The 20,011-nt window shown below is 47.4% G+C and overlaps 1 protein-coding gene across 2 annotated transcripts in view; it reads right to left on the bottom strand.

Moving 5' to 3' along the window:
* The window catches only part of si:ch73-22o12.1 (poliovirus receptor), a 66,797-nt gene that overhangs the window by 13,362 nt on the left and 33,424 nt on the right, over positions 1-20,011 (bottom strand). The window contains exons 4-7 of one of the 2 annotated variants that reach the window (XM_021557008.3): positions 18,344-18,652; positions 16,475-16,592; positions 16,067-16,215; positions 4,834-9,660 (exon numbers count right to left, since the gene is read on the bottom strand). In XM_021557008.3, the coding sequence (XP_021412683.3) occupies positions 9,074-9,660; positions 16,067-16,215; positions 16,475-16,592; positions 18,344-18,652 (1,163 nt within the window). In that variant the 3' untranslated portion in view covers positions 4,834-9,073. Of the gene's footprint in view, positions 1-4,833; positions 9,661-16,066; positions 16,216-16,474; positions 16,593-18,343; positions 18,653-20,011 lie in introns of those variants that run through there. The other variant, XM_021557018.3, reaches the window with a different exon arrangement.

Genomic DNA, 20,011 nt, shown 5'->3' with positions numbered 1-20,011 from the left:
ACACACTAAAGTACAGCTAAACCAATATAGTGCTGCTACGCCCAAGGAGCCATAGGTGGTAAAAGATGAGAGCTCTAATATTGCTGTGTGTGTGTGTGTGTGTGTGTGTGTGTGTGTGTGTGTGTGTGTGTGTGTGTGTGTGTGTGTGTGTGTCTGTCTAAGGCTGCTCATTTCTCTCGTATGTCACACACACTGCTCTCGTGTCAGACACTCCTCTGCACATGGACATGAATCAGGCCTCTCCATGGAGCCGACCCACAGCACCATATTTGTGGCCCTGTCACTGTGGCCCTGTCACTGTGCACCTGTCACTGTGCACCTGTCACTGTGCACCTGTCACTGTGCACCTGTCACTGTGGCCCTGCAGTGTTTTAAGAGCAGGGCTCAGCAGACAGGTAGATACACCCCACAGTTCAATAACTTCAGCTCCCGTCTGTTCTGCCCTCTAGACAACGTCTGGCTTGCAACAGAGAAGCACAATAAGTGGAAAGGGGAAGGAACTCCTTTCCTCACAGAATAGATTGTGATCTGATTGGCTGCAGGTAACACTGGGGGGTTGTCAGTCTTCTGTGGTAACCAGATCAGAGAAACAGGGAGACAGATATAAGGGGAGGAAGAGAGACGGTATCTCTGAGCAGTGAGACGAGGAGCGGGGTGGGTTGTCAGATTCTCATTATTCATCTCACTTCGTTATTATGAGAGTGACAGAGGGAGAAAGGTCAAAGGAAGGAGGGACAGAATAGAAGAGGTGAGAGTGACCGAGAGATAGATGGAGAAGACGGATGTCTGATAAAGAGAAGGACAAAAAGGTGTTTAGATGGAGAGACGGATGAATGGAAGAGATAATACAGAGTGTGTGTGTAGAAGTGTCAAGAGAAGTTGCCTCACACACAGACATTGCTGTGTGAAGTTGTCACAGTACTTCCCACAACCTGACTCTATTTGATGTCAGACAAAGGACAGAAATAGACTTCACTCCTACAGAGAGAGAGAGAGACCACACAGTCACTGAACAAATAACTCTGGACTGCCTCAGAGAGAAGAGACACAATCTCTATCCCGTGTGAGAGACGCATGTACAGTCACAAAGACGCACTCTGACCAGTTGATTCACTCTAGACCTGACAGTCCAATAAAAATGTCATACGACTTATCCTGACCAACCTAGAGCCAGAGTATTTCTGTTTCTGCTCTTCTCTTGATTGGTGTGTGTGTGTGTGTATGTGAGCACGATTGAGAGCCTGTTGAGTGAATGGTGAATTAAGCAACCAGTGCATCTGATCTGCAGAGCGCCCCGAGCCAAACACACACGCATCTATTCTTAAGAGCGGAGCAGGAGTAACCATTCTTATATGGATAGAGATCTGACTCAGACAGACTGTAGGTCAGTGCTGCCAGCTAACCAGAACCCTGTAAAATGGTCAATTCTGTTATTCTTTTGTTATTCTGTGTGCTTCAGTGAGGTTTAGTTCCAGGTACATGGGGGCTTGACGTGCGCACACACACACACACACACACACGTCTCTTTCATCTGCGGCTGCAGTCTGTTTTTGCAGGTGGTGGTTGAGGTCACTGCACCACTGAGTGGGACATACAGAGAGAACACACACACACACACACACACACACACACACAGATCTCACAGAATCTAAACTAACACAGCTGCACTAACCCCATGCCCCCACTCTTCTAATCCTACTCCCCCGTTCCTCTCCTCATCCCAAATCAACCCACTCCTAAACCTACACTACACTGAAACCCATCCCTCTACAACAACCTCCCCCGTTCCTCTCCTCATCCCAAATCAACCCACTCCTAAACCTACACTACACTGAAACCCATCCCTCTACAACAACCTCCCCCGTTCCTCTCCTCAGCCCAAATCAACCCACTCCTAAACCTACACTACACTGAAACCCATCCCTCTACAACCCCCCCACTTCTCCTCCACAGTCCTCGTCCCAAACACCCTTCATCACCTCCCCTACACTATACTGAAACCCATCATCACCCTACAACAACCCCCCCACTTCTCCTCCACAGTCCTCGTCCCAAACACCCTTCATCACCTCCCCTACACTATACTGAAACCCATCACCCTACAACAACCCCCCCCCCCCCCCCACTTCTCCTCCACAGTCCTCCTCCCAAACACCCTTCATCACCTCCCCTACACTAGACTGAAACCCATCACCCAACAAGAACCCCCCCACTTCTCCACAGTCCTCATCCCAAACACGCTCTGTCATGTGGAAGGTGCATTCAACTGGATCTACATTATCCATCTACTCCCCCTCTACTCCCACCCCAACCCAGTCAGATACCCCCTCTGCTCTGGTGGCAGTGGGCCAACCATGCACCACCCCTGGGAGCCCTGCTACCCACAATCCCTTGCCTACCGTCAGCTCAAGCCCGGTCAGCATCAGGAGAGGAAGCGTAATCTCCTTGGGACCCTAGGGGATACAGGGGCACCCCCCCAGGTCAGGGGTTGAGTGTGTGTGAGTGTGTGCGCACAAAATGTAGCTTAATAAAACCCTGAGAAGAGTCAACATTATGACTTCCTGAAAAAAGGTTAACAATACCATTTCCTGTGTCTGTTATGCTAAAGAGTAGTCTCAGTAATCTCAAGAGTTCCAGTGTGTTCTGCTTTAGTGTACGTGACATTGACACAACAAGAGTAACAGTGTGGAATGCAGACAGTCAGGTACCCAGGCTAGGCCAGGAGAAGCCATGCAAACAGCAGGGAGTAGAAGATCAAATACAGCACATGGAGAAAGTGCTCTGTAAGATGTCAAATATTGTCATTGGTGTGCAACACCCGGCTCATATACAGGATTTGATAAAAAATGTATTAAATAAAAATAAACTGCAATTGTTTTTAAAACTATGAATACACTATAAATCTGTGGCTCTGGAATGGAGAAAGTCAAACAGAATCTACACAAAGCATGTGATGAGGCCAAAAGGAGTTTCCTTTCACAAAAAGGTCAGAACCAGGCTGGCTACTCATTTAGGTCATTGAAGAGATGCCCTCATGGATCAGCCCATCAATACATCCTACTGTGATCCATTCATCAGGTCAGCTATCACACTATGGAATCGTTGAGTCAGGCCTGGAGCCTAAGGGTGAGAGGTTAAACGGAGACAGATGGCAGTAGGCTAGGTTCTATCCATCCATCTGCAGACTAGAACAGGTTTAAGTGTGTGTTAAGGCTGTGTGTTAATCTAGACACTACTCTATGGACTGGACAGTAGCTCAAGACAAGCCATGGACAGTATATACTTTGAATGCTGCAGAGTCAACAGGCATACATGCAGATACGCATACATATGAGTACCCACTCAGATGTCCACACGTCTCCTCAGTTGAATACCACCACACACACGGCACCCCCCTCAGGCCATCATACCAGACACGGAAACAAACTGCCCCACTTTGCTGGTGTCTAAACACAAACATGCCGTTATAGTACACGCTGCCGTGAACAAACACAGAAACACATACGATTATTCCTAACCAAGTCCGACAGACACACAAAAACAATGTCTGCCTCATCCTCCCGTCACAGGGAGCCAGAACAGGGCCACCATGACAGTGCCCCAGGCATCACTACAATATAACTACAGCGGATTGGCACTGGACTGGTACAGCACTACGTTAGAACAGGGATTGGACAACACAGAGCTTGGCCCCGCAGTGTCAGTTTGGCTTCAAATCTAGGTTGTGGTTTCTGGTTGAACAGCCAGGTTTTGGTTTAAGGGGTCACTGCTCTTAAACTAGAGGGACGTTCAAATATTTGTGTCGAGCGCAACACAGTGTGCTTGTACTCCTCTCAGGCGTTTTAAGTGATGCCACCATTTCCGCTCTGTTGTGAAAGGAAGTCTTTAGCATTCAGCCAGGAGCCCAGAGAAGAGAGTGAGAGAGTCGCCTTTTCATTTTGCCAGCCTCAAACTCAAAAGCAATTAGTGGAGCCAGATGGCTGTCTGGACTCTGAATAAATAGTTTGAGCATCGACGGAAAAACCCCATAGACGACACACACACAGACCTGTGTCAAAGCGTCGAGACACAGGGAAGATACGGACCTAAAGAACCAAATTGGTTCTAGCTGAGACTACAGGGCAGAAAAACATTCAAACATTCACACAATGAATCCATTTAGACTTCTTCTCTGCACTGTATTACTGTGGGGAGTGAAGGTCACACGGTTTTACAGTGATAAAATTATGGGCACATGAAAGCACGCGCCTCCTCCTACTTTCTTTACCAAACCAGTCTGGTGGAGTCAGAGGGTTCAAAGAACGCAGCCCTTGAGAGCTGGTCAAATGACTTAGTTTCAGCCAGCATGCACATTCCCCAACTGATAACAAACCCTCCCTCTGTGTGGTAATACCAAAGCAACACCACATTCCTAAGCCATTACACACAGTATCTGTACGTTTCCTTGGCGCTCCCACTCTGTCCAAACTACCCATTACCACGGCAGCGGGTTCACCTTAGTCAACCAGATGATATATGCAAATCAAACAAACAGGGGGAGGGGCTTGGGTGTGTGAGTGAAACGTGAGCTAACACACGTCACCGCTCTCCCTCGCTACCCTTCTCATGTTGATTCCCATAGCCTAGATACTGTATGTTATCAGCACTGAATATGAACAATGAACAGTTTTATGACAACCGAAACGAGACAAACAGCAAGACTCAGCACCCTCCAGGGTGTGCTAACATGTAACACGAGCTAACAGAGGACATTGATAATAAATATACCCAGATACCTACATTCAATTACTATTCATATTCCTTCTATGTACATAATACACAGCAACAAGGTCATCGTTTCAAAAATCAAGAAAACTTTAATTGCAACCAAATACAAAAAAACCAACAAAATAGAAAGACATGACAAATAGTGACAAATTCTAAAAGGTTTCTTTAGAGAAAAAAAACTAGTTCAGAGAGCGGTGAATAAAAAGCACATTTTGTGGTCAGATTGTTGAGTGCACTGTACAACATGGTGCCGGGTAAAAGCACATGAAGCCTGTTGTGGCGTAGTAGTCACAGCAAACCAGTGGAGAAATAAAGCACTCCAAAACCATTCATGATAAAGCACTGCAATAAGAGAGAAAAAGATAAGGACTTGTAAAATAAGCATTGATACAGAAGAGAATAAATCCTTCATGCTTGGCGCTGAGAAATAGAACACGTGACACCATAAATGAGTCATTCTTTATTTTTCTTTCCGCTAGATACTGTATTTATATATTTATACTATGTACATGTCAGGGGGGAGCGATCGAGACGACAAGGAAGTTAAGGCTTGGATTAGTCATCAGTGTTTAGAGCCAGAGAAGGACAATGTGGATTAACAACAACTACTAAATCACAACCTACAACCAAGCTGTGTTAGCTCCAGGTCAGGATCATTACGTCAACTCTCTAAAATTATTTTTATTTTAAAACCTTAGTGCCAGGCAGTACAAGCAGAGGTCAAGAGAAGTAGATTCCCAGAAAGCATTTACTTTTAAAAAAAATTGGCCAATTGGGTATTCATTTTATGAAAGCTTTAAAAACACAGCCCTCACAGAGAGACAGTAACAGTACAGATGATTCTCAGAAAGTGTTCTCAGAACACATGTTACTTAAATCCCTGACAGTGGGCAAGAGGAGTGTGTGTGTGGCTCTCTCTCAGTCTCTGGAGAACAGAAGGGTCTGTGAATGTTCTGACAGAGTTTGAACCACTAAGTGTTTGTGTACGTTTCCTACTAGTTCCCCCTTTCTGTGAGAGAGTGAGAGAGTGTGAGAGAGAGAGAGAGAGAGAGAGAGAGAGAGCGAGATCAGGCTGTAGTGGACAGTGTACAGTAATGTCTCCTCTAACTCCCAATGCTAAGAGACAGAGGGGGCAAGAAATGGACATTCGGGTTACACACCGTGGCACTGACAGATGTCCCAAAGCCTCTGTGCCACACACACAGCGCTGACTCAGAAACCACACAGATCACTGCCTATGTAGGAGCTAGGACCTAAAGAACCAAATTGGTTCTAGCTGAGGGGCAGGTATCTTAAGTATGTTGATTGAGTTTAGTGAACCTGCCAATCCAGTTATCATCCTGGCTGAAAAACTAAAATGTTTACATGTATTTCAACTATTGTTCTTGAGATGAACTAGATTCACAAGTATTTAATAACTGAAGATGTACATCTTATACATCGTATACCTTTTCATTGAAGGGTTGTCTATTCAAGCAGTTACATTCGGAGTACAGTATTATTGCCTCTGACTGAACTTTGACCTTGGCCAAACCAGGACGTGAGTTCCACATGACACCATTGACTATACAGCAGTTATTTACACTCTGATCAATATCCACATTTTTTCACAGGAGTTCGACAAGAAAAATAAAGATCCGTACATATATAGTATACAGATACCTCACACCAAAAAATATATACAACTTTCTCCCTTCCCTCCCTCTTCACATCACAAACTGAAGGACATTATCAATATTTCTCCAAAGACACACTTGATCACCTTCATACAAATATAACTAGTGGGCATATCCTGTTTTGGTGTTACATACAAGTGCAGACTGGAGATACGTGTTTCTTAGTGGTCATTATAAGTAGTTCACTACAGGCCTCTACGCTGACCTTTTTTAGGAGCACGTGTGTGGCTAAGTTGAACCATGTAGGCGCACACAAATAAATTTAGGAGCACAGTGAAAAATATTTGAGGTAATAAAGCTAGAATTCTAAAATTGTCTAGGCGCCAAAATAAAAATGACATGTCGCAAAGCAAAACACTTAGGCGCATATGAAGTAAAACGGCTGCACTGTAGAGCCCTGCTCCCTGCATGTGTACTGTATCTATAATGTTTATGTAAGCCAGAGTTTTGGCCTATACCGAGGACTGACAGACTTAAGCTATAGTGTTATCAAGTGCTGATGGTTAGGCGATTCGCAGTGGGTCAGTATCTATCCCTTCCTCCCAGTCTCCCCCCTCTCCGTTCCGGTCTCTCCCCCACACCAAGGTCAACCTCCACCACAACAGTTAACGTCATCCTGGAACACTACTACACGTTGCTCTCTCACCAGAGTGTGTTTCTCTGTGACCTCATGACCTTTGGCTGGCCGTGACCCAGAAACAAACCCAGGCTTAATGGGCCAATCAGGCGCCTCGCCTGGTCAGGGCAGCCAAGTAAACCCCACTGATTAACCAGGGAACACGATGAATCACAGGGGAGTCATGAGATAGGAGTTGTTAAGGGGCTGATTCAGAGGGGATTCAGATCTGGGGTATTGAGGGTAGGAAAGTAAGGCTCTTCAGGAAGACAGCTGGTCATAGCCTTCCAGTGGTCGTCTGTTTGCCTCTAGTGATGTACAATAGTTGTACATGGTGATATTGGCTTGAACAGCCCTCGACTGTCTTGTTAGAAAGACAAATTAGTCACTAAACTATCAGGCTGCGGTCTGTCTGAATCATGAAGGATTATACCCAGACCTCTGCTAGTCAATGTAGGTCCTATAACAGGTCATTCACCCCCCTGTGTATGCACAGAATCAATCAATTCACTTGACTTCATTTGTATCTTAATTGGCTAGATGCAAATATGCCATCATGTATTTTGATTTCTATATAACCTGACTAATCAACCTATGAAAACTGAGATGTACAGTGAGCAGGGCATGACTCCACCATGGCTTTCTGAGTCAGGTCAGGCAGGAGGAAGGGGGTACAGTAAGGGGGTTGTTTGACACGTAGGGAGGCATGAAATACTCCCTCTGCTCTCCCTGTATCCCTGACCTCCACACAGCCCTGTGTAAATCACCCACACACACAGGGTAGAGAGAGGTGACTGCGTCATAACATCCAAGCGGTGGTAATTTGGTGTGCATGTGGGCTAAGCTGAGCAGTGACTTCATGGCTCATTAGCAATCAAACTCTTCGTGTCAGGAACGCCACAAGAAGAGAGGGATCAAAAAGAGGAGAGGGAGAACAGCCCTGCTGTTTCAGAGCCTTCCCTTTTTCTCCCTTTATCAATTCATCCTCTCTCCCAGTCTCTCCAGAGATGAGAACAGCTGTAAATTCCCATTTCATGCACTCTTCATCTACATTTTTATTTTACCTTAGGCAAGTCAGTTAAGAACAAATTCTTATTTTCAATGACGGCCTAGGAACAGGTTAACTGTTAACTGTCCCTGTTCAGGGGCAGAACGACAGATTGTCAGCTCGGGGATTTGAACTTGCAACCTTTCGGTTACTAGTCCAACGCTCTAACCACTAGGCTACCCTGCCGCCCCAGGCTACCCTACCTCCTTCAGTAAGTTGTTGGTCATTTCAGAATGTCCCAAACTAAATTCTGCACATACTTCCAGTTGATGGCACAATAGCAGAGAGAATGAGGAGGCCTACTGCAACATACAGACACGAGAGAGAGTCTGACATTCAAACTTCCCCTTCCCCAGTACTGTCACATACAGCAGAAACAAGGCTACTGTAGCTGGAACAAACGTTGTCCCACAGGAGACGAGAATAGCAGGGAGCAGGTATCATGACACCCCTTACATTGCTACTGTGCGTTTAGTGGAGATAAGAGTGAATATTTTAGTGAGGAGTTTCTAACGTGGGAACGGCTGCATGGAGATGCCATTACCCACAAGTCCCTACCGCAATGTGTCTCTCTGGAGGCTTCAATCTCCAAGGTCCCTAAGCTAAGGAAAGGAGGAACACAACAGACAGAGCAGCAATGTGAGGAAGATAGTTTTAGGATTTCTTTCATTTGTTTTGGTAGATAGATCCCAAGTGATCCACTTTTCATATTGGGACCAGAGAAAAAGATTTGTCTTATCAATACACCAGTCCTCCATCTTGTTTCTGTACATTCCCTCCCTCAGCCACTTCATTCAGTTCATCTTGCTCCCTCTATGGGCTGCATTGTTGGTCGTCGTTAATATATTTCAAATGATCCAACAGAGGAGAACCCAACACCACCGACTCCTCTAGAAGGAGGACATGTTCATTCATCCTTTCCTTCTTCCATCCCGCTTTCCCTTCCTCTTCCTCTGCCCGTTCTCTCTACACGTACACGGCAGTCCGTGAGATGACCGACCCGTCGCGCTGAGACTCCATGTCGTCGTCAAGGTAACCGCCCATGATTCCGTCCTGGTCATGTGTTGGGCGGAGCTGCAGGATGGGCCCGCCCCTTCCAAAGTGGTCGTAACTCTCCTCGTCATCCTCCAGTTGGTCAAACTTTCTCCGCTCTGCCTCGTCCAGCTCGCCGCTCAGCAGGATGTCCTGCGCCGTGGCAACCCCCCCCTCACCATGCCTCCCCAGGTGTAGCGGCACGTGGTGATTGGCCTTTTCAGTCAGGCCATCATGGGCGGAGCCCTCCTTGTAGACGTAGATGGGGCTGTTGTTGCCGCCCGCCCCGTTGCCCCCGGCGCCAGCACCCGTCCCGTTCTTGCTCCCCTTCTTGCCGCCACCGAAGACGCGCGACTTTATGTCGTAGGAGCTGTGGTTTGGGTTGCCGCGGTAACCCTGCTGTTGCCGGCGGCTCCGGGTGACCAGGACGGCAATAAGGGCGGCGACGAGGAGAAGGGCCAGAAGGGAGCCAATCACAGCACCTGCCACCACACCTGCGTTGGAGGGGACCACAGAGGGTTCTGTAGGAAGGAAGGGAGGGAGGGAAGGGAGAGGAGAGAGAGAAGAGGATGAGACAGATTGAGAAAGAAAGGAGATGGAGAGGGAAAGAAGGGGGAAACAAAGAGAAGACAAGAAGAGGGGTTGGATGATGTCAGCAGTCAGCATGTGGGAGTGTGTGTGCTGAGGCTCTAACAGCAGTGTTTAACGTCACTGGCATTTCCTACTCTCCCCCTGAGCTGCTCGTCCCCATTACCTCACAAACGCCCTAATAACGTCACAGCGACATTTCAACAAGGTCTCTGCAACATCAAGGCAACATGCCAATGACGTCTTCTCCTAAACAGCATGAGGGCAGTGTGCAGGTTCTCTTTAGTCTCAGCCCCCTCACCCACAAAATAGCAGAACGACTAAGCAAAAACAAAAGACATCCTCTGGAGTCCATGCAGGAGGATGATAAATGGATGGAGGGATGCAGCCAGGGATGAAGGAGAAGAGGATGAGGGGTGGTGGTGACTGACAGAGCGAGACAGCAGAATGACAACTCCTGCTTCAAGCTACTAGAATGTAGAACAGGACAGTCCGTCTGCCCTCTCTCTCCCCTAGCTACTGAACACCCAATTGAGCTCCGTTGAATAAGCCCCGGACGGTGTGCGCTTTCCCTCAGTTTGGTCATATTGCAAGGCGCATGACTCCAGACACATCGGCTGGTGAGATTGATAGTTATTTACTACCACTCTACCTCTCTTCTCAGCCATCTCTCCCATTCTTCATCTACTACACCTTCCTTTCCTCACTCCCTCTCATGTCCCACACACCACCCCCTTCAGCCCTCACTCTCCCCGTTTTTCTTTCCACACACTGCTCACTTGTACACGAGCAGCGCGCGCACCCCCCACCGTAGCTAAACCTTTCCATTGACACATGACAGTGAGACATGGTCCTCCAATCCCTCCTATAATAAAAACACAGGAACTGTACCTGGAGGTGCTTAAGGATGGAGTAGGTACAAGTATCCCCTAAACACTGATACAGGGTCAGGGGCCACATTCATCAAGATTAACTCTGAGTTAGAGTGCTGATCTAAGATCAGTCCCCCCTTGTCCATGTAATCTAAATCATTATAAAAGGCAAAACTGATCCTTGATCAGCAGTGAGATGCTTTATTAATACAGGCCCTGATATACTCTAATCCTCCCAATGGTTAAAGGTTGATTAATGTGGTACTAGATATGTGGTTAGGGGCAAAAAGGTTGGTGTCTGGTCTGAGTGGTACAGCAAGAGTGCTAGTAGTGCGCTATCAGAGGACGCCAGAGCAGAGGACGCCAGAGCGCTAGAGCAGAGGACGCCAGAGCGCTAGAGCAGAGGACGCCAGAGCGCAAGCGCAGAAGACGCCAGAGCAGATGACGCTAGAGCACTAGAGCAGAGGACGCCAGAGCAGAGGACGCCAGAGCGCAGAGGATGCCAGAGCGCTAACGCAGAGGACACCAGAGCGCTAACGCAGAGGACGCTACAGCGCTAGAGCCCAGGGGACGCCAGAGCGCGAGAGCGCAGAGGACGCCAGAGCGCGAGCGCAGAGGACGCCAGAGCGCGAGCGCAGAGGACGCCAGAGCGCGAGCGCAGAGGACGCCAGAGCGCGAGCGCAGAGGACGCCAGAGCGCGAGCGCAGAGGACGCCAGAGCGCGAGCGCAGAGGACGCCAGAGCGCTAGAGCAGAGGACGCCAGAGCGCTAGAGCAGAGGACGCTAGAGCAGAGGACGCCAGCGCATAGGATGCCAGAGCGCTAACGCAGAGGACGCTAGAGCCGAGGATGCTACAGCGCTAGAGCCCAGGATGCTAGAGTGCTAGAGCCCAGGATGCTAGAGCGCTAGAGCAGAGGACGCTAGAGCAGAGAGCGCTAGAGCAGAGAGCGCTAGAGCAGAGAGCGCTAGAGCAGAGAGCGCTGGAGCAGAGGATAGAAAGTTGTTTTGTGTAAAAAACTGTTTATTAATGCCAATCTCTTTTTTTCTATGTAGAGGCCTGTAGTAGCTACAGTATGCGGCTGTGTCGGCTTGCATTTTTGTGTGCAAAGCTTCTCACCACAGCCTGTAGGTCCAGGTTACAGACCCCACTGTTTTCTGTATTGACCATCCAGACAGTTTTTTCTGAGACATTGTGCATTATATATCCATCGCGCTGCACACAATTTAAACTTAGTCTTGAATGGTGCATAGCAAGATCTACCAGAGATAAGGGACTGTTAATATTGCAACCACACAACTTAAACGTCGGTTCACCAGTATGAAGAAAATCACACAACACGCTTTTTTTGTTTGAGCCCTCAAGGACTTTTGTCCGCTCAAGATAAATTTGTTTGCATCTGCCAATTTATTGTCTGTCCAGTATCCAGACGACCTGTCCCAGAGCTTCCTATTCAGGTCATCTCTTTCCGTAACCTGTTGAATCCGGCAATTAAGAAGAATGAGAGAGGCTAAAATAAAGATGCTTCAAATCTAGCAGTTCTGCAACACCACTTCCTTCTGCCCAGTTCCCCTCGTCTTGCTACTGCAATCAAGTACCATCCCTGTAACTGTCGCTTCTGTGGAGAAATCGTTTTCTAAACTAAAACTCATAAAGACCTACTTAAGAAGCATTAGGCTCTCGATCCGACAAACGTTTTTTTTAACTCCTGAGTAAGGGCCACTCACTGCACTGGCGCCTTCGTAGCCTTGACAACGGCATTTGTTCACCGATATCCCCTTATACTTTCAATCAGTTCATTTATTTTTCACGGCCTGAGGCACTTTGGTCAGTCACATTCTTGAAGGCCAAGAAACAAATGCTTAGCTTCCTAGTACATTAAAAAGATTCTTAATGACTTTTTAGAGGGTTACTGTCACAACTATCTATGTCAGACAGGCGCATGGGCCCCCAGAGCTCGTTGGCGCCCAGGGCTGTCCGGCCAAAAAGAAAGAAACAACCCCAGAAAGTACACTATGCATCGCTCAAGCACAAAAACCACTGGCTGAGGAAAATTATGCTTTTTATAGATCGCATCATGCACGACCATAAGCTCCAAGTAACCGCAAGTAATGAGAGAGATGGGGCGGAAATAAAGCCTGCTGCCGCCCGCCTCCTAAAGACATGCAGCAGCCCCCAAACGCACACACACACACACACACCACTCAGTGGTGCATGGGGATATATTACATCACATCATGGGAGAAGACTGATTGGTTGGTTTCTTCACAGAGAGAGAGAGATGGTGAGTTAGCAGCAGTACTGAATGTGACTTATTGAATGGCCTGAATCAAACTATTTATACATGTCTCTGGTCTTGATTATGTCTTACTGATGGGTGGAGGGATGGCAGAGGGCAGTCAGGCCTGGAGGCTGGAAAGGAACAGACTACATTAGATCTGTTGCTCTTCTCTGTACGCACGGCCAGAGACAGACCTGGAGGAAAAAGGAACGAAGGAGATGCATCCTTCCACTACAGGGGAATATGTGAAATAGGAAGGATGCAGGTTAACTCATTAAGAGGGGCTGGTTTTGACGGGGTTCCATTGCAGGGGAATAGGGGAAACGGAAAGGAAAAAGGTTTGTCTGAACGGGTGGGGAAGGATTTTGATGTGACACCAGTACATGGAGACAGTGGTGATGGCAGAAAGTGGGTTAGCTAACTGCGGCGGAGCAGGTTCCAGTGCAGGGTCAGGAGAGCTAAGCAGTGATTAAGAGAGCAGGTATTTAAGAGGAGAGACCAGCTCAGCAGGATGAGAGAGAGAGAGAGAGAGATAGGGTAAGGGGGATGAGAGAGCGGTATGAGAGAAAGGAAGGAAGATGAGAGGGGGGGGGGTGGAGAGAGGAAGAATGAGAGAGACAGGTGAGAGGGAGATATAGGGGAAATGGAGACTGCCTCAGTGCTGTGGGCTGGTATTTTTGAGAGAGAGAGCGAGAGAGTCTCAGAGAGGGCTAACGGCATGTCTCTCCACTGAGCACAGATCAGTACAGTGCTGTAGGAGCCTGATAGGAACACTGACAGAGGACCGGACCAGGGGCAGGGACACAGACAGATCCCAGGTCAGCTCGTAACCCTGTGCAGGGATCTCTGCGTCAGTTGTCACACAGCTGGGGGCAGGACAGGAGCAGCAGTAGGACAGGAGCCTGCTCCAGATGCTGGACATTTCACAGCCACGGCCCCTCTCAGCCCTGGTTGTATTCACACTACCTCTCTCTTCGTCTCAGTCTTTCTCTGTGTGGGCCTGCACTCAGTTCATTCAACCCCTTTTTTACTGTCTTACTCACTGAGGGGGAATGACAGGAGAAAAGAAGAGAGGAGGGAGATGACAGGACAAGGGAGGGGAGTAGAGCTGACATGGTAAAAATCTGTCGTTCTGCCCCTGAGCAAGGCAGTTAACCCACTGTTCCCAGGGGCCGATGACGTGGATGTCGATTAAGGCAGACCACCTCACCTCTCTGATTCAGAAGGGGTGGGTTAAATGCGGAAGTCACATTTCAGTTGAATGCATCCAGTTGTACAACTGACTAGGCATCCAGTTGTACAACTGACTAGGCATCCAGTTGTACAACTGACTAGGCATCCAGTTGTACAACTGACTAGGCATCCAGTTGTACAACTGACTAGGCATCCAGTTGTACAACTGACTAGGCATCCAGTTGTACAACTGACTAGGCATCCAGTTGTACAACTGACTAGGCATCCAGTTGTACAACTGACTAGGCATCCACCTTTCCTTATAGCATGAGATGAGCATAGATGAATGGGGAGGGAGGAAGAGGGAAATAATTTAGGGGTGATGGACCAGAGGAGAGAGAGGGAGGGAGGACAGGAAACATTCTGGGAGACAGGATGGTGAGGGGGAGGAGAGGGAGGACAGAAGAGAAGGAGTTAAGAAGGAGAAGCAGCCAGGAGCTAAAGCAGCAGAGGCCGACTGATCCGCTCAGAGAGGATAGAGAGAGACTACACTACAGAGACTACACTACACGCTCGCTAGCACACACACACACTAACCAGAGAGAGAAATGGAGGGGGTGATAGTGGTAGAGAAGAAGCAGTGCCATAGATTCCCATAGGGGTTTTAAATGGCATCAGCATCCTGTTCCCCTCTCACCTTATTCTAAAAGTAGCTACTCTCTCGCTCTACCAACCCTTCCCCTTTCTCACTCTCTCCATCGTTCAATCACCCCTTTTTCTCCCCTACTCCCGCTACCTCCCTCCCCCCAGCCACCTGCCCTGTACCCATACCCAGCCATGTACCCATACCTGTACCCAGCCCTGTACCCATACCGGTACCTGTACCCAGCCCTGTACCCAGCCCTGTACCCAGCCCTGTACCCAGCCCTGTACCCAGCCCTGTACCCAGCCCTGTACCCATAACCAGCCCTGTACGCATACCCAGCCCTGTACGCATACCCAGCCCTGTACGCATACCTGTACCCGTACCCAGCCCTGTACCCAGCCCTGTACCCAGCCCTGTACCCAGCCCTGTTCGCATACCTGTACCCGTACCCAGCCCTGTACGCATACCTGTACCCGTACCCAGCCCTGTACCCAGCCCTGTACCCATACCCAGCCCTGTACCCATACCCAGCCCTGTAAAACCCTGTTGGACTGCATGGGGACGTCCGTTATGTTCCAGAGATGCTAGTGGCTCATGAGAGAACACATTAGTACCATGGGAAAGTGAGGGACGGAGAGAGGAGGAGGTAGAGGAATGGTGGCTTTTAAAACATTCACTTGTGAATTGCCCTTTTTATCCATTTGTCCTGCATTCCCACATGGCAGCACAAAATGATGTTTTTTTTTATAAGAGAGTAAGGTGGAACTCGTGGAGGGGATAGATGGAGGGAGTGATATTTATTTAAATGGGTGCGGTCAACCAAACATATTTTTGAAGTGGTGTAGTGGTTGTCTAGTCACAGTACACAACAAGGAGATAGCAAGGTTGAGTTTCAGTCCAGTCCTACGCAAACCATACCCTCAAACAAACCCTGCCAGTGTGTGGAGACCTGAAACTGTCTCTGATGATGATTCAATCCATTCTACCAGTAGATGAACAGACGAATAGAGCTCAAACATCACAGCTAGGATCCAGAGGTATGAACAGAAGGAGAGGATTGCATGCAAACAAGGAGGGATGGTGATAAAGTTTCAAAGGGTAGAGGATGGATAGATGGAAAACCCAAACGGAGGAATAGAGGCCCAGTAAACTGCCCCCCAACCACTAACCCCAGGGACAGAGCATGCTGCTCTCCCTGACTACAGGCAAGCATCACCACACCCTCTGTGTGTGTGTGTGTGTGTGTGTGTGTGTGTCCCAGTATGCCTGCATGTGTATTAAGTGTGTTTTCAGGTGTGTGTCCAGGTGTGTTTGTAGCATAGCACGCACATGTGTATGATTACAGTCATTTCAGGTGTGTGTGGACTCACCTCTGACCATAACAGTGACCTGGTCCTTGCCGGTGCCCAGGCGGTTCTTGACCTCGCAGACGAAGGTTGTGTTGGCCTGCTCATCCACCTTCAGCACGGTCAGCACGTTTTCTTTTACCTGCACTGTGTCTGGCATCTGACCGGACATACTGGGGGTAGAGGAGAGGAGAGGAGGAGAGGAGAGGAGAGGAGAGGAGGAGAGGAGAGGGTGGAAAACATAAGTACTGGAACCTGGCCCAGATCTCCCTACTTCCAACTGACCTTTTCATACCTAGAAAAACTTCATTGTTTTTGTTGGCTTATTGTTTCTACTGGGGTTAAACTCCACTATGGAAAGTTACACCATTTCTTTAAAGAAGGAGAGAAAGAGACCAGGATACAGACTGACAAAGACACGGACACACTCACGTTTTCCATGTGATGGTGGTAGGAATGGGGTTGGCAGTAGCCCGACAGGTCAGAGCCACGTTGGTCCGACCCATGTACCAGTTATTATCATAGCCCACGATGGTCACCTGTGGGGGGTCTGAGAGACAGAGAGGTTAATTAGTGGGACTTCCCACACAGAGAAAATAATTGTATTTGGATGTACAGTGCATTGCGAAAGTATTCGGCCCCCTTGAACTTTGCGACCTTTTGCCACATTTCAGGCTTCAAACATAAAGATATAAAACTGTATTTTTTTGTGAAGAATCAACAACAAGTGGGACACAATCATGAAGTGAAACAACATTTATTGGATATTTCAAACTTTTTTAACAAATCAAAAACTGAAAAATTGGGCGTGCAAAATTATTCAGCCCCTTTACTTTCAGTGCAGCAAACTCTCTCCAGAAGTTCAGTGAGGATCTCTGAATGATCCAATGTTGACCTAAATGACTAATGATGATAAATACAATCCACCTGTGTGTAATCAAGTCTCCGTATAAATACACCTGCACTGTGATAGTCTCAGAGGTCCGTTAAAAGCGCAGAGAGCATCATGAAGAACAAGGAACACACCAGGCAGGTCCGAGATACTGTTGTGAAGAAGTTTAAAGCCGGATTTGGATACAAAAAGATTTCCCAAGCTTTAAACATCCCAAGGAGCACTGTGCAAGCGATAATATTGAAATGGAAGGAGTATCAGACCACTGCAAATCGACCAAGACCTGGCCGTCCCTCTAAACTTTCAGCTCATACAAGGAGAAGACTGATCAGAGATGCAGCCAAGAGGCCCATTATCACTCTGGATGAACTGCAGAGATCTACAGCTGAGGTGGGAGACTCTGTCCATAGGACAACAATCAGTCGTATATTGCACAAAGCAGAGCTTTATGGAAGAGTGGCAAGAAGAAAGCCATTTCTTAAAGATATCCATAAAAAGTGTTGTTTAAAGTTTGCCACAAGCCACTTGGGAGACACACCAAACATGTGGAAGAAGGTGCTCTGGTCAGATGAAACCAAAATTGAACTTTTTGGCAACAATGCAAAACGTTATGTTTGGCGTAAAAGCAACACAGCTGAACACACCATCCCCACTGTCAAACATGGTGGTGGCAGCATCATGGTTTGGGCCTGCTTTTCTTCAGCAGGGACAGGGAAGATGGTTAAAATTGATGGGAAGATGGATGGAGCCAAATACAGGACCATTCTGGAAGAAAACCTGATGGAGTCTGCAAAAGACCTGAGACTGGGACGGAGATTTGTCTTCCAACAAGACAATGATCCAAAACATAAAGCAAAATCTACAATGGAATGGTTCAAAAATAAACATATCCAGGTGTTAGAATGGCCAAGTCAAAGTCCAGACCTGAATCCAATCGAGAATCTGTGGAAAGAACTGAAAACTGCTGTTCACAAATGCTCTCCATCCAACCTCACTGAGCTCGAGCTGTTTTGCAAGGAGGAATGGGAAAAAATGTCAGTCTCTCGATGTGCAAAACTGATAGAGACATACCCCAAGCGACTTACAGCTGTAATCGCAGCAAAAGGTGGCGCTACAAAGTATTAACTTAAGGGGGCTGAATAATTTTGCCCGCCCAATTTTTCAGTTTTTGATTTGTTAAAAAAGTTTGAAATATCCAATAAATGTCGTTCCACTTCATGATTGTGTCCCACTTGTTGTTGATTCTTCACAAAAAAATACAGTTTTATATCTTTATGTTTGAAGCCTGAAATGTGGCAAAAGGTCGCAAAGTTCAAGGGGGCCGAATACTTTCGCAAGGCACTGTATATGCAACATTAAAAAGGTCTGACTATACGGTCTGCATGAGTAAGTGTGTGCAGTGGCCTTACATTCGATGGCCAGTTTCATCAGGAAGCTCTCAGGCTTGGCCTGGGTTCGATGGGACACCAAACAGCTGATGTCTTTGCCGTTGTCTGCTGCTGTGGGAACCAGCATGTACTGGCTGGATACCGTCACGGTGTTGTCAGCGCCCGCCGTAGAGGCGGAGGTAGCGTTGCCGTTGACAGCTGTCACCCATGCGATCTGGGCAGCAGGGCGACCATCGGCCGACTCACAGCGGGCCACAACAACTGGCTTGGCTCCCGCGGCGACAGTGGAGGCTATCACTGTTACCCCGGAGGCAGAGTTCCTGGGTTTGGCTGATGAAGGGAAGAGAGAATAATTAATGAATACCAATATTGATAAATGACTAGACCGGCGAAAACAAGACAGAGTAACTGTTTGTTCCCTCCCTCTCCATGGCTGTTGAATGTGAGTAGAGCAATCAGGACAAGAGCCGACACCAAGCATGACAAGCAGCCGGATCAATAAACGCCAGAGGGGAGAGAGGGGAGCTGCGCCCAGGTTAGAGCAATGATTCTAACGCATTAACAGAAACACAATTGATCTGACAATACTAGTTCTAATTAGAGGTCGACCGATTAATCGGAATAGCCGATTAATTAGGGCCGATTTCAAGTTTTCATAACAATCGGAAATCGGTATTTTTGGACGCCTATTTAGTTCTTTTTTTACACCTTTATTTAACCTTTATTATACGAGGCAAGTCAGTTAAGAACACATTCTTATTTTCAATGACGGTCTAGGAACGGTGGGTTAACTGCCTTGTTCAGGGTAGAACAACAGATATTTACCATGTCAGCTCAGGGATTCAATCTTGCAACCTTACGGTTAACTCGTTCAACGCTCTAACCACCTGCCTCACGAGGAGCCTGACTGTTACGTGAATGCAGTAAGAAGCCAAGGTAAGTTGCTAGCTAGCATTAAACTTAATCATAATCACTAGTTATAAACTACACATGGTTGATGATATTACTAGTTTATCTAGCGTGTCCTGCGTTGCATATAATCGAGGCATTGCGCATTCGCGAAAAAGGACTGTCGTTGCACCAACGTGTACCCAACCATAAACACCAATGCCTTTCTTAAAATCAATACACAGAAGTATATATTTTTAAAACTGCATATTTAGCTAAAAGAAATCCAGGTTAGCAGGAAATATTAACCAGGTGAAATTGTGTCACTTCTCTTGCGTTCATTGCACACAGTCAGGGTATATACAACAGTTTGTGCCGCCTGGCTCATTGCAAACTAATTTGGCAGAATTTTACGTAATTATGACATAACATTGAAGGTTGTGCAATGTAACAGGAATATTTAGACTTAGGGATACGGTTCCGTATTTCACTGAAAAAATAAAAGTTTTGTTTTCAAAATGATAGGTCATTATTATGGTCGAATCCGGAAACTAAGGCTCATATTTCTGTGTTAGAATTAAGTCTATGATTTGATAGAGCAGTCTGACTGAGCGATGGTAGGCACCAGCAGGCTCGTAAGCATTCATTCAAACAGCACTTTCGTGCCTTTTGCCAGCAGCTCTTCGCAAACACAGCGCTGTTTATGACTTCAAGCCTATCAACTCCCGAGATTAGGCTGGTGTAACCGATGTGAAATGGCTAGCTAGTTAGCGGGGTGTGAGCTAAAAGCGTTTCAAACGT

This window comes from Oncorhynchus mykiss, chromosome 2 (genome assembly GCF_057628025.1).
Source record: "Oncorhynchus mykiss isolate SJ-2025 chromosome 2, ASM5762802v1, whole genome shotgun sequence".
NCBI classification, from domain to species: domain Eukaryota; kingdom Metazoa; phylum Chordata; class Actinopteri; order Salmoniformes; family Salmonidae; genus Oncorhynchus; species Oncorhynchus mykiss.
Note: the sequence above shows the minus strand (reverse complement) of the source record. Positions and strands in the feature narration are given on the sequence as shown.